Genomic DNA, 14,286 nt, shown 5'->3' on the forward strand with positions numbered 1-14,286 from the left:
TGCTCCACCCCTCCTCTGGTCACGGCCACCACCCTTTGTCCTGTTGGGCTTTATCAAGACCTAGGGTCATCCGTTTCTTTGTCACTGGTTACACCGTCTCCCCGTGAGGGACCTGTCCTGCTGACCGTGTGCCCCAGCACCTGAAGGAGCACAGCGGGTGCTCGGTGAAGACGAGGGGCTGGGGCTGGGCTCAGGGGCAGAGCGCTCGCCTGGCCCGCGTGAGGCGCTGGGTTAGATCTTCAGCACCACAGAGAGAGGAACAGGTGAAATAAAGGCATCTGTCCATCCACAGCCACAAACAGACAAACAACCCCCCCAAAACCAACCAACTAACCCAAAAGACCAAAACCGAGTGAGAGGGGGAAGGGGTGCCCCTCTACTCCGTCCCTCTGTCCCTCTACCCCGTCCCTGAGCAGGCAGCCGGGGGCCGCCTCGGGTGGAGGTGTCTGGATCCAGCTCTGAAGTCCTGGAAGCCCGAGGCAGTGAGCTCAGGTTCTACTGGGAGAACTGGGAAGAAGCTGGCCAAGGTGGGTCCAAACGCAAGGTCAAGTTCAATGTCCTCACAAACCTTCTCACACAATTGGTGTCACAACTTACCACCGCCCCCACCCCCCCGCAGCCCCCCTGCTAGAGACGGGTCCCAGCAGCTTTGACCCTCACCAGGACGCAGAGAGTCCACTGGCAGGAGCCAGAGGTGGAAGGAGAGGACGCAGGGCCCATCACGGTCGGGGCAGGGCCCTGGGTGCCAGGGACTCCACCGCCTCCCCAAGGGGTTCGACTCAGTCCCTTTCTCACTGTGTTTGCCATAAAATCTAAACTCCTTGTCCCAGAGTGGGTGACCCAGTCACTTCCTCTATGCCTCCGTTTCCCCCTGAGAGTGTCACCAGGGTTGTGTGGATGACCCACGCAACGTCACCTGGCGCCTAGTGAGAGCTCAGCCGAGGTCAGCTGGCACCGTCCACAGGAGCCCGGGCCACCTGGGCCACCTGGGCCACCCGGGCCACCCGGGCCACCTGGGCCACCTGGACCACCTGGGCCACCCGGGCCACCTGGGCTTGGGGTGAGAGCTCCTGTGCCTTCCCCCAGCACCTCCCTACGTGGACCCGCTGGTCCCGCCACACCCAGAACTCAAGGCGGCTCCTCCCGCCCCGCGCACTGACCGTGCATCTGGTAGGGGTAGGGGCTCTGTCCAGGGGCCGCGGTGCTGAAACTGGAGCCGTAGCCGAGGAACCCGCTCTGGCTGGGGGAGTGGTTCAGGTTGTCCTCCGTCTTGATGCCTTGGGAGGGGAAAGAGGCACCGAGGACACAGGGTTAGAAGCTTCCCAGGGCCTCGGAGACCCCCGGGGCCAGTGCCCACAGCGCCGCGCCCTCAGCCTCCAGCCAGCAGCCGCTGGAGGGCGGACACCGACTGCCCACACGCTCTGCCCCCCACCGGCCCCAGATGGTCAAGATCTAAACGAGGTACTTTTTCTTTTTTGGAGAAATCATGACATTTCACCCCAAAGTATGATATCGATGGCTTCTCTGAGAACAGGATGGTCCTGCAGAACGGGACCGTGCTACCGTGTGACGACAGGCTGTCCTGGCAGTTTCCCATGTCATTCATGGGTCCAGGGCTGTCTCCGCGACATCGAGCCTGGTGCTAGGAGGCTCCTTACTTCTTACAGTCTAGGACACCATGACAAGCGGGGACGGGGAAGGCAGGCCAAGAGGGCCTCATGCTTTGTCCACGCTACCTGCCTGGCTTTCGGGGTGCGGGAGCCCCTGAACCCACTGCAGAGTGCCATGTATGGCTTAAGTGTCCATCAGGTCCTGAGTGAAGGATGTCACTTCATGGTAAGATACACCCTCTGCCCTGCTTAACCCAACACTGGCAGCCACAGCATAAATCTGCCTTCTGATCCAGCAAACCCGACATGATGACCCGAAGCGAGGGGCCAGCCAGGAGCAACTGGCTGGGGGAAGGACGGCGTTGAGGGTGACAGGCTGACCCCTCCCCGGTGGCCCACTCACTTTCTTTTTACTAAAATGTAATGAACACACTCTAGAAAATTCAAACAGTCAGAGGCATAAAGAAAAGCGTCTTCTCCTCCCCTGACCCCGGACCCAGCTCTCCTTCCCACAGGTGCCACCGGGCTGTGGTTCCTGGGTTCACCTCAGACAGGTGTGTGAGGTTACAGGTGGGTACTCACTTTTTAATGAAATCAACGGAAGGCTGGGCGCAGTGGCACAGGCCTGTGATGCCTACAGCTCAGGAGGCTGAGGCAGGAGGATCATGACTTCAAAGCCAGCCTCAGCAACTGAGTGAGGCCCTAAGCAACTCAGCGAGACCCTGTCTCTAAATACAATGTTAAAAAGGGCTGGGGATGTGGCTCAGTGGTGAAGCATGCTGGGTTCTATCCCTGGGATCAAAAAATCAATCCATCAATCAACTGAAGGAATCTATAATACTCTTCTGCAATTTTCTCTTTCATTGCATCAGATTATGAAGCTCCTCCTTCTTCCACATTTGCAGCTGTGCCGTATTTCACGGATGTAAGTATCACACACACACATATTTGCTGCAGTGTGGTTCACAGTTATCACACTTTGGTGCGCGTGGACAAGTATGTCTTGGGTAAATTCCCAGGAGTCCAAGGGCAGAAGACATTTTTGAGGGCATTGCTAAGTAAATAGGGTCACAAGCAGTGAGCGCTGGCTTCCCCACACCCTCTTCAAGTCGTTGTGAAACCTGCCCCTCCTTGTCTGACTGCTGAGTATAAAGCAGGGTCTTGTTGCTGTTTAAATTTTCCTTTCTTTAAAGAAGGTTTCTAGTTCTGGGGGTGGTTTTGTAGTTGAGGGTTCCCTTTTCCACGGTCACCCTGGGAATCGGGAGCTGGACTCAGTCAGCCCAGGAGTCAGGAGATGCGGCTGGGGGCCTGAGGCTCGGATCGACTCCTGGTGACCTGGACAGCTTGTCCCGCGACCTCGGCCTGGAAGCCTGCTTCCACAAGAAATGCAGGTTGTCAGGAAAGTAAAGGGAGGAAAGGACGGAAGCTTCGAACCCTGACGAGGCACCCAGAGCACACCCCTCATGCTCACGGCAAAGGCACTCAACAGGCGGTTCTCTCTCCCCGTGTTAAAGATGCGGAAGCCAGTCCAGGTGACGGGGTCCTGCAAATGGCAGCTGACTGCGAGGTCAGGAGTCAACAGTGGTGGGAAGGGGTGCTCTGGTGAGGACATGAGGTGCCCCCGGAAGCTCCCGTGTCAATGCAGGCATGTCCAGAGGTGAGGTGAGATCAGGGACCTCATCCGTCCACCCTGGTTGGAATGGACTGGGTGGTGACTGCAGGCAGGGGGTGTGGCTGGAGGAGGCGGGTCATGGCCGTGTCCTAGAAGGGTCCCCCTTCCCTGCGGCCCTGGCGCTGTCTCTCCTGCTCCCCAGGGGCCATGACTGGACCAGGCTCCTCCTCCAGGCCCTTCCGCCATGAGGCTCTGCCTCCCTGGGGCCCAGAGCAAAGGAGTTGGCCTCCGTGGACGGAGCCTCTGAAACTCTGAGCCCAGACTAACTTTTCCTCCTCTAAGTGGTTCCTGTTGGGTTCTTGCTGGTCACAGTGATGCCAAGCTGACCAACACGAGGGGCTTCTTGTGGCAGACAATGTGACTCTTCAGTAACAGTGATCACAGAGTAGGGGAGAACTTGACCTGCACCTTCTTTTGCTCGGGGTGCTGGGCACGGTCAGCCAGGCGCTAGGGACAGTCTGTCTCCCTGGGCACCTGGAGTCACCCTAAACTGTGTGGTGCCACCCCAGGTCCTGCATGGGCCCTGCCCCGGCCTCCCTCGCACCCTCTGCTCAAGCCACGGCTCAGCCGGATCCTTCATTTTAGCGGCTGGCGTCCACGTCCCCGTGTTCAGCCAGTGCCTGGAGGGGGGGCTTCTGGGTCAACGCCACGTTCTACCCTCACGGCCCAGGATGGAGGGACGCGGCTCCTCCTGCAGCACTAGAGCGTCTGTCTTGGCCGGACCTGGGCAAGGCCACTGGGGTGTCCTGGGAGTGTGGGCCTCCTTCATCGTAAACAGACGCGAACTGCAAGAACATCTCTGGACTCAGGGTCTTTGCAGTGGGTCCCCTCCGCCTGGAACGCACGCCCCGCTCCTGGTTACGCCTCTGTCTGCTAACGGCTCTCATCCTCCATCGCTCAGCTTGAAGGCTGCCGCCCAGGACTCGCTGGGCCTCCACAGCAGGGAGTCCGCCCTCAGGTCCCTCATCACGGGCTCCTTTATCACCTGTCCCCTCCTGAGGCTGAGAGCCCAGGAGGGCAGGGGCTGGGCCAGCCTTGTCCACTGCGGTATCCCCACACGTGGCTCACTGTCTGGCAGGTAGCGGGTGCTCAGTAAATATCAGAAGAAGGAATGAACAGGAAAGAAAAATAAGGATTTTCACTCTTTTGTTTGCTGAAGGGCTGGACCCTAAAATTCTGACCCTGAGGACGGGAGGAGGTGGCCGGGGACGTGAAAGGTCAGTGTTGCCCGGTTGCAGTCTGGGCACCGCCACAGCTCACAGTGGGAAAGGGCAGGTAGTGGGGAGGACGTGGTCACCCTCCCAACCTGGTGCTGCCGTGGCTCTGAGGCCCTGTCCGGACTCGTACTTTGTCACCTTTTTAAACTTTCAGTGTCATTCATTTCTTTTTATTTTATCAGGTGTCCGTCTGGGATGGACTGAAAATTTTAAAGCAAAAAATCAAAACCTGGTCTTTCCCGTCTATGGGAAGGTGCTGTGCCGCTGGCGGACATGTTCATGGCGAGGGCAGTGGGGACCCGCAACGTGCCCGGAACCCTCCATCCAGGAGCCTCAGGCTGCAGCTCAGGGAGGCACGGGGGGGGGAGCATTTCAGAGAGGGTGTCAACAGCTGGGCACTCATTCAACATGCATGTCACCCCGATGTCCCCAGCAGCTGCAGCAGGTCCGGGATGCAGGCTTCTGGTGCTGGAGACAGCAGCGTTTGGAGCTTGGGTTCCAGGAGACGGCGGCAGAGAGACCAGCAGACTGCGTGGTCAGCACAACCACCCCTGGTGCACGAGGGGCCGCACGAGGGGGCGCACGAGGGGCCGCCTGGCTTGTCCCCCAGGCCCCAGCCTGCTCTCCCGGCTCCCTGATCACCCTCACACCCACTCAACCCTCCAGACACGTGGATTCCTGGGTCTCCGTGTGTAGTCCTAATGGTGCGATACAGAAAAACAAAGCAGAGAAGGACTAGTAAGGTTCCGTGAAAGCGAGTCCGGAGTTGGCATTTTGAACAGGGTGATCTGAGAAGGTCCCATGAGGGAGGTGATATTTGAACAAAAACCCAAAGGACGTGAAGAGAGCAAGATATGCCAATGTCCAGAGGAACAAGAGGTGCAAAGGCCCTGAGGTAGGTCGTACTTAGTATGTTGGATGAGCAAACATGGAGGAGGCCAGTGTTGGAGAGCACAGTGAGCTAGGAGGTCAGAAAGGCCGTGGAGTGGGGACAGGGCAGGCAGACGCAATGGGAAACCTCTGGCTTTGACCTGGAGTGACAAGAGTCCTGGGGGGCTCTGAGCATAGAGGATGGCAGAACTGGTTTGTGCCTAAAACTTCTGCGTCTCAGATCTTATCTATTGTGCATGTAACACAAAATTCTCTCCCAGTTGATTGGTGTGCACACTGCCCGAGGCCCTCCCCTGCACCCAGTCACCCTGCACAGGCAGCCTTCACAACTGGCCTCGCAGACCCGCCCTCGCTCTCCTGCTGGCCTTGACCGGGCACTTGTGGGCTCTGGGTACTCCACGGGGAGCAAAGGGAAGAAGGAGGAAGCCTGACTCCCCCAGAGCTACCGCCCCTTGCTCTCCCTCGTGGGCAGCCCCGGCAGCGCTAAAAGATTCTGGGACAGGCTGGGAAAGCCGCGCACGCGCAGAGGACAGGCTCTCCCGCCTCCTGGGTTTCCACTCTGTCACTGGATGCCAACAGAGATCCCAGTGGCTTGGGAGGCTGAGGCAGGAGGATCACGAGTTCAAGGCCAGTCTCAACAACTTAGTGAGACCCTGTCTGTAAGTAAAATATAAAAGCTCTGGAAACATGGCTCAGTGGTTGAGCGCCCCTGGATTCAATCCCTGGTACAAAAAAAAAAAAAAAAAAAAGAAAGAAAGAAAAAAGAAAAGACGAGAAAAAAGAAAAAGAAAGAAAGAAAGAAATGCAAGGAAACTGTAAACCTGCAGGGGTCTCTGGGAAGACAGGAGCCCACCCCCATTAACTTTTCAAGTTGGACGGTCAGTTCTCGGGTGTTTGTGGTATTGCTCTTTATGTTTTCCTCCATGTCTTAAATATTGCATAATCAATGGAGAAAAAAATACCGGGTGCTCCCAACACCCCTGTCTTGCTCCCTTCAGTCGCCCCGGCTCCCGGGGCTGTTTAAGCCAGAGTGAGCAGCGCCATGTGCCCGGGGCAGAGCCTCTCGACAAGATTCAGCAGGGTCTGGGCGGACGGTGACACACGCCGCGTGCTCAGGCACGGCCAGGCAAAGGAAGCGGTTCTCCTCCACCTGCTGCTCCTCAGTGACTCGGACATTCTGGGGCTGTGTGGCTGCCTGGCTTCTATTGACACAGCTGTGACATTCACTGGGCACCCCTGGGGACAGGGCCCTGAGAGCCAAGCCCTTTATATCAATCAGGGCCCATGGGCTGAGTCCGGCCCCTGGCCTGCGAGTGTAAATAAAGTTTTATTGGAACACAGACACTCCCATCAGCATACACACCATCTGGCTGCTTCCAGGCCACCACAGCAGAGCTGGATATTGTGACCGAGACCACAGGGCCCACAAAATAGGCACTGTTTGTTATCCGGCCCTCCTCAGACAAAGTTAAGATGATCTCTGACATAGATGATTTTAGTTAATCCTCACAACAACCACGGGAGGCTGGAGTTAGTGTCACTTCCATTGTATGAAGGAGGAGATGGAGGCCCAGGGAGGTGAGGCCATTCATGGGGCCTTACAACCGGCCCTGGGCGGCAGAATCCCAGGCATGTGATCTGAGCACCTACCCGGTGCCACCTGGAAAGTCACTGAGACAGTTAACTAACCGTGAACCAAATTAACTTCCATCCGTCCGATGCCGTGTTTTGTCTGGGAATAGGGCTAGTTTTCTCTTTTATATGAAAAATACTGAGGCTGCATTTTTCTTGGCTGTCAGCCAGGCCGGGTAGCTTACATGTGATTGTATCATGGTGGGGGGATGGGGAAAGTTAGGAAAGATGCCCACACCTGTCACAGATGATCCCCCAGGATTTATAAAACCCACATCCGGGCAGTGGGGCTGCCTGGGTTTAATTCCACCTCTGCCACCAGGCAGCTGGGTGACCTTGGGTGAGTTGTTTACCCTCTCTGATCCTCTGCTTCTGTGTTTCTGAAGGGAGGATCATGGTGTGAACTTCCTTGTAGGGGTGAGACGGGGACTAAAGGAATTAATGGACATGAGGCAAAGTGAGGAGTGAGAAGTCAACGATGGTGGCGTATGGTCATCACTCGCCAGCCCCAGACCAGCAGCTAGTGTTTAAAATGTCGAGTTTTAAAACATCCAACCGAACACACCCAAAGATCACACTCCCCGCTCCCCGGGGTCTTCAGCCTCCGGGTTCCAAGAAGATGGGGCTCCTTCTGCCTGGCTGACCGCCGTCCGCCCACGACCACAGAGGAGTGGAGGAATGAGAGACGGGGCGGGGGGGGGGAACCGTGAGGACAAAGGGAACCCGGGCCCCGGTCTCTGCAGGAAGCAAGGCCACGTGGCTGGGAAGGCAGCGGAGCCTGTGGACTCCAGGTGGGGAAACCGAGGCCCGAGGGTCAGGGTCCCGCATCTGGAAGGCAGCCCTGCTGTCCCCCTCCTGTGCTCTCTCCACTGGACGCCAGGGTCTGGGTGGACTGCACGGCCACGACTTGGGGGTTCCGCTGCCTCCTCCTCTGTGGCCTCCCTCCCTCGTATTCAACCAGGGGCCCCAGGCGAGGCGACTGACCTCTGGCTGCAGGGGTGGATGTGCGGTCAGTGCGTTCCACCTTCTCTGCCCAGTGTCAGGGTCAGGGCTGGGTACGGGGGGCTCCAGTCGGAGCCTTTCTGGGACTGGGTGGGAAGCGCTGTTTTGGGGAGCTGCAGCCTGGGAGTTGTAGAGCTTTCTCTGCCCCCACGGCAGGAGGCCTGGCCTGAGACGGGCCCACGCTGAAGGACACAGGCCGCGTTGCTCTGATATTGTCACTTGGGCACCTGGATCCAGCCCTGCCTGAACAGGTTGGTCCCTAGGCTGATGGGTGGGTTTTGGTCACTCACTACCTAGGGGCGCTGGGTGACACCTCAATTAGACAGAAGGGAACAGGGTGGACAAAGCCCAGAGGCGGGACAGACCAGCGGGTTCCCGAGTCCCCAGTTCCTAGCAGGGAAGTGTTGGCAGCCAGGAGGCGAGGCCACCGTGTGAGCCCCCACACCCGTTCCTCCCTCTTCTGAAACCATCTGGGAAGAGAAGCCTCCCCCAGGCAATCCTCTGGCCTCCTCGTCTCCCTCCTCACCTCTGTGAGCGGTGCCACAGGACCCAGTTTGACCAATGAGGGCCCATATGGGACTGTTGGAAGCCCTCAGGAAGATGAACTCTCCATTGGAAATGCTGAGCTGGAGGGAGGCAGTTTACAGGCACCATCTTTGTGGCTACGCGGGAGAACTTAGGTGGGAGTGAGACACATCCCTCACCATGTCATCTGAGCCCCTGGATCCAGCCACACCTGATGATATTTGGATCCCCGGATGTACCAGCTTGTGAACCACTAAATCCCCAGTTAATCCCTCAACTGTCTTGGGTTAGGTTTCTGATTCTTGCCATCAAAAGAGCCCTTGCTTGAATCTAGAGAATTTGAACTATGTTTATAGGGTCTTTTTTTTTTTTTTTTTTTTTTTTTTACCTCTAGTCCAAAATCAGTCCTGGCTGCATTTTCCACTCTGCATTTAACTGGGGCAGAAGGGAAGGACCAAGGGCGTGATGTCAGGACCCCGGTGTTGACAGCAAAGCCAGGGCTGTCAGGTACTCACTGTAGGAAGGGATTCCGTAGGCTTGTGCCGGAGGCGGGTAGGCCGTGTAGGGGACAGCCTGCTGGATCCCCCCGCCGTACTGCGTCTGGCCGTAGGCCGCCATGGCGGTGGGAGGCTGGCTGGGCAGGCCACGGGAGCAAGGCCTGTGAGGAGGGAGAGAAGCTGAATCTCCTGGCCCGGCCCAGCAGCCCTTCCCACCACCTTTCCTGGGGTATTAACTCTTCCCAGGGAAGAAGCGAGTTACGTGTCCATCAAATCTCACTTCATTTTCCCCCTCCTGGGAATCAGGAAGACTGATTCCCCTGTTGCCCATGCAGTCAGATCAACTCATGGTGGGTTCCACCCAGCCACATGAGGGCAGTTATACTGTAAGCCACTCCCAGGTGTGGCCAAGGACCCCCCCCCTGCACTTCCTGCTCTCTCTCCTCTTTTGGTAACAAAGGTGGAGGGCAAATTTGCAAGGGCAAAGTCATGATCTGGGAAAACCTGTGTCCCTGAATTGGCTAGTGGAGGAGGCTGCCCCAGAGTTTCACTGGATCCATGCTGGACCGGATGTGAGTAACCAAAAGCAAACAAGCCAATAAACAAAAACAAAAACGAAAAACAACCAACCAAATCCCCCAAACCTTTGTCATGTGAAACCACTGAGACTTCAGGGTTCGCTGCTTGTTGCAGCAGAACCTATCCTACCCTGACTATCCATCCTAACTGAGATACCTTCCCAGCTTCAACAGAGCTGCCAATCAAGATGTCCTGCTCATAGTCAAGGGGTGGGACAGGGTGAAGGTCAGCCAATCAAACTGCCCTGGGAGTGCAACAGTTACACTCTGAAATGTCTGTCCTTCCATTTCCTATCTCGTGGGTCCCTGAAGTTGTCCTGCACTGGATCTTTCTCCAGGCCCAGCTGCAAGGGCTGGGCTTTCAAGGGCCACTCCCCAAGACCTTTGTGATATTGTGACTGCCACCAACCACCGTGATCTTACGTGGGCTGGGAATCGTGTCACCTAGGCCTGGTGTGTGCTTTTGATCTCATCTAATGCTTCTAGGAACTCTTTGTAAACGGAGCCCTTACAATTCCCATGTTAGAAATGAAGGAATCAAAGCTTGGAGACCTGCAGAAGTGAATGAAGACCTAGAGAGAGATGACCTAGAACTTCAGCCCTGGACGACTCTGACGCGTCACCACCCCATCCCCATTTCACAGATCACAAAACAGGCAGAGGGAGGCCAAAAACACGCCAGAAGCACACAGTGGGTACAGACTGCGACCCTGACTCTAGAACACGCCCCAAACTCTCCGCCATGTGGCCCCCGCCGGCCAGAGCAGGGGACTGGGGGCGCGTGTCTATCCTACTCAGTGCCCACGCCCCCATCTGGCTCCACTGAGGTCACCTCCTGTCACCCTAGGTAAAACTTGTCTGGGTCCAGATTTATTGTTTATACAGACGTAAAATCTGATTCTCCCACATATGGAGCCTCCTGGCAGGAAGTAAGATGGACACACAGTCGGTGCGATGATAGAAGACGTCCCCCTCCCTGCTTTCTTCTTGACTCTCCCCCTGTGATAAAGGTTTTGGGGGAACTTTCTCTGAAACGCACAGGGCACTCATTTGAGCCATGGTTGGCAGAACCAGTCCCAGAGGGCTGTCACCTGTGCGCGTCCTGCCCTGTGGGGCCTGGCGGCCACACCCTGCGGGCCAGGCTTCCTTCCCGTGGAGGTCTTATCGGAGAAGCCTCCGAGGCGCCCCTTAGAAGAGGAGCAGGAGGTGGAATCCAAGACGACGCTCCACTCCCATCCAGGCCGATTTAAACGACTTGAATTAAACGGGGGCTAAAGTTAAAACCCAGAGAAAGGGTGGGGATGTGCTCTAGCGGGGGCCTTGAAAACCTCAGGGGACTTCTACTACCTACGCCTCAAAGGTGACGGGAAAGGCAGGTGACGGAGCCTTCCGTACACTGGTCCTCCATGGGAAGGAAGGAGATCTCTGGATACTGAGGAACGCACCATCTGGCCCCAGGGACACGTGGACACCTGGCCAGCCAACTCAGGGCTCGACGCACAGCCAAGGACTGGGACTGGCAGCTCCGAGGGTGGGCAGCCAGCAGAGGGCCCTGGGCACCTCACTCTGGGGCACTTAAGGCCCTGGGCTGGGAGCTGGTCCCCTGCTCTGTCCCCACTAGACTGAAGCCCTCCGAGGGCAGTGACTGTGTCTCCGTCTCCGAGTCCCAGATTTGGTACTGAGGGGAGTTGGGCGGATGCTAGAGAAGGAAGGGGCGCGGGAGGAAGGAGAGAAAGAAGAGAGGAGGGGGAGGAGGAGAGGTCTGGAGAGAAAGAATGGGGGGATGGGAGGAGTGGGGAAGGAGAAAGAGGTGGGGCGGAGGGAGGCAGGACAAGAAGCCAGGCGAGGACGAGGACGAGGAGGAGAGGAAGAGGAGACACCAGCGGCCCACCCAGGCCCCACTTCCCGGGTGGGCTGCTGGACCGCCCCCTTGTCCCGAGGGGGTGGCCGAGAGCCCCGCTGGGCTTCCTGTCCAGGAGACCTGCTGGAGCAGGAGCCCTCTCCCAACCTCACCCCCAAGGACAGGGAGAGTGAGCAGGGGACACACTCACCTGGCAAAGAGCTGGGACACGCTCGGAGAGGCCGGTTTGGTGACACCTGAGGGGAAGAGAGACATTGGAGGGCTTAGTGGCTGTGGGATGGGGACATTGTGCAGGGCATGTGAGTTCCAGGGCAGCTCAAGTGGGAGGCGTTGAGGCCGGGACTCTCCGCCGGGAAGGCTCATCCGAGGGCGACAGGGTAGCCCTCTCCCTGGTGTGGGGGTTCAGAAGGCTCTCTGGGTGCCCTCGTGTCCCTGTACTCAACGAAGGGTGACAAAGGCCTGCGGCAGCTCGAAGATCAGAGCAGAGTCCATGCCCCTGCACGGGGTACCAAGGCCACGCTGAGGTCAGAGAGAGGCCCGCCCTTGGACGGAGAGGGGACCTGAGCCCAGCAAGCGCGCGTTTCCACTCCTGGAGAGAACCCGCCCTGCCTCAGCTGCAGCCCGAGCCCCAGGGTGGCAGACGCTGGGCTCTGATTATTCCATTTCCCCTCTGCGGGTGACATCATCCAGACGTTCGTCCCTCCCCACTTCTGGTCCTTGGAGTTGGCTGATCACCTCCTGGGCTCCAGCTGGGACCAGCCTGCCTGCCTTCGGGCGCAAGCGTCCTACGCGCATCGGGCAGCCGCGGGAGACCCTGTGCGAGAGGCGGCGCAGGGGAGAACGGAGCTGGGAGAGGAGTCTGCCAGAGGACCATCTGCAAGTGGACAGTTCACCTGGGGGCATTTTGGGGCTACAGCATCTCTAACAACCAGCGCGATGTGCTCTGGGCAGAGTCCGGTGAAGTCCTAGAGGGTGGGTCTAGAGACGGGGCCACCCCTGCCACCACACCTACACCTGCTGGGGTTGCCGGCCTGGGCTCCAGGCAGGGCCCTAAGCCTCGCTCGGCCTCTGAGCTGGAGACCAGCTTGCACTCCCCACTCCACCCTTCTCAGCTCTGAGGCTTTGTGGGGCTGCCTCCGTCTGGGGCCTCCGAGGCCTCCTGTGCAGCGGGGCTGGGAATGCTGCACGCGCATGCGTGAGGAGAGGTGACGGTGAAGGTGATGTCCATCGCGCAAACTGGGTGCTGGTTACGCACGTGCCCCACCCTCCGCATTACCTTACCTGGATTAATAGTTTAATCCTTATAAACGCCCTATAAGAAGGGTGCTCTCATGCCCAGGGGCAGAGCGGAGGCTCAGAGAGTCTGAGGAGCTCACCCGGGGCCACACAGAGTGTAAGCCGCGGAACTGTGATCTGAAGCCAGGTGGCCTGGCCTGAGGTCCCAACCGCGGACCCTGCGGCTGGACGGCAGCCTCATGGTAGAGCATTCCCCTGGGAGCTGACTAGGAGCCAGCCTGGGTCAGAGGTGTAGGTGCCTGACCCACTTAGTCCTCACAGCAGGGTGACAGGGAGGCAGTGTCCCTGTCCCCTCCGCACAGAGAAGCTGGGGCTTCAGAGGTGAAGGGCCACGGGTGGGGGGGGAGTCCGTGCCTGTCACCACCCCCTCCCAGCTGAGTCAAGTGCTGTTGAGCCCCTAAGCGCTGGGCCAGGGGGCTCCTTAGGTCCATCTAGAGAGACAGGGCTGGAGGGTAAATGGACAGGTCTGGTTTAGTTCACAACAGTCAGCAGCTCGGCCCGGAGTGAACCGGTCCGTCTTCCAACAGAGGTGAGTGTGTGCGCACGCGGAACGAGGGTGTCAAGATGTGTTTATTACAGGTCACAGTGAACACAGCCGAGCAGGCAAGGGCGTGCCCAGTGCCAAGGAGCCCTGGCACCCAGCAAGCACTCCCTCCCCTCGGCCCGCGCCCCAGGCAGGGCCCCCACATCGTCCCTTCCTCCTGGTCCCCAGGACCAGGGCACCAACCGTCTCATTCTAGGTGGAAGCTCCTGACTCGGTATGTTTAGCAATAAATAAGTTACTGAATTAAACATCTTGAATGTTTTCCTTAATAAACATGTAAATATTCACAAAAATCCAGATCTGTGGCAGCGGCATTCCTATGGGCGCAGGCGAACTCGGCTTCGCTTCCAGGAACGGGAAGCAAGCTTGCTCTCCCCAGGGGATCTGTCCCCGCTGCTCTGAACCATGTCCCCCCAGCCTCCCTCCGCCCCCTCCCTCCACCCCTCTGCACCTGCCACGGCTCCCCTTCCCCCCAGCAAGGGAGAAACTGGCCCGGTGAGCGCAGGGCTTTCCTTTTGCAGACTGCGCCAGTGTTTAAAGAAGACTCCGGTGTTCTCTGCGGTGACCTGTTGAGCCTCTCCATCCCAGGACACCTAGGGGACAGGGGAGCTGGAGGGCAGAGCGCTGTCTGGAAGGGCCCCCTCTCCCTCTGGCTGGGGTGTGGACTCCCCTGAGGGTCCCCACAGCCGTCTAAGCGCCTTCCCGACAGTGGAGACCCCAGGCTCAGTGGGAGCAGCACCCGTCTGGGGCCGGGCAGGCGGAGGTGAGCTGTGTCGGTGCCCCTGGACGGGCCACGGCGGACTCACACTGCAACAGGGAGGTCAACAGGGCGTCATCCATGACAACTCAGAGCGCAGCCCTGGTGCCCCGACCCCAACATGGCCAAATCTGTCCACTCCAAGCTTCCCCTTCACGTGCCGGGACAGCGAGCTCTCAGACGGGGAGGGCTAGCGCCCCCCAC

General features: G+C 58.4%; 1 protein-coding gene across 1 annotated transcript in view; it reads right to left on the bottom strand.

The window, feature by feature from the left end:
- Eya2 (EYA transcriptional coactivator and phosphatase 2) overlaps positions 1-14,286 on the bottom strand; it is a 189,464-nt gene that overhangs the window by 106,603 nt on the left and 68,575 nt on the right. Inside the window, exons 3-5 of the mRNA XM_071609037.1 lie at positions 11,676-11,721; positions 9,065-9,207; positions 1,161-1,277 (exon numbers count right to left, since the gene is read on the bottom strand). Coding sequence (XP_071465138.1) covers positions 1,161-1,277; positions 9,065-9,207; positions 11,676-11,721 — 306 coding nt within the window. The remainder of the gene's footprint in view (positions 1-1,160; positions 1,278-9,064; positions 9,208-11,675; positions 11,722-14,286) is intronic.

This window comes from Marmota flaviventris, chromosome 2 (genome assembly GCF_047511675.1).
Source record: "Marmota flaviventris isolate mMarFla1 chromosome 2, mMarFla1.hap1, whole genome shotgun sequence".
NCBI classification, from domain to species: Eukaryota; Metazoa; Chordata; class Mammalia; order Rodentia; family Sciuridae; genus Marmota; species Marmota flaviventris.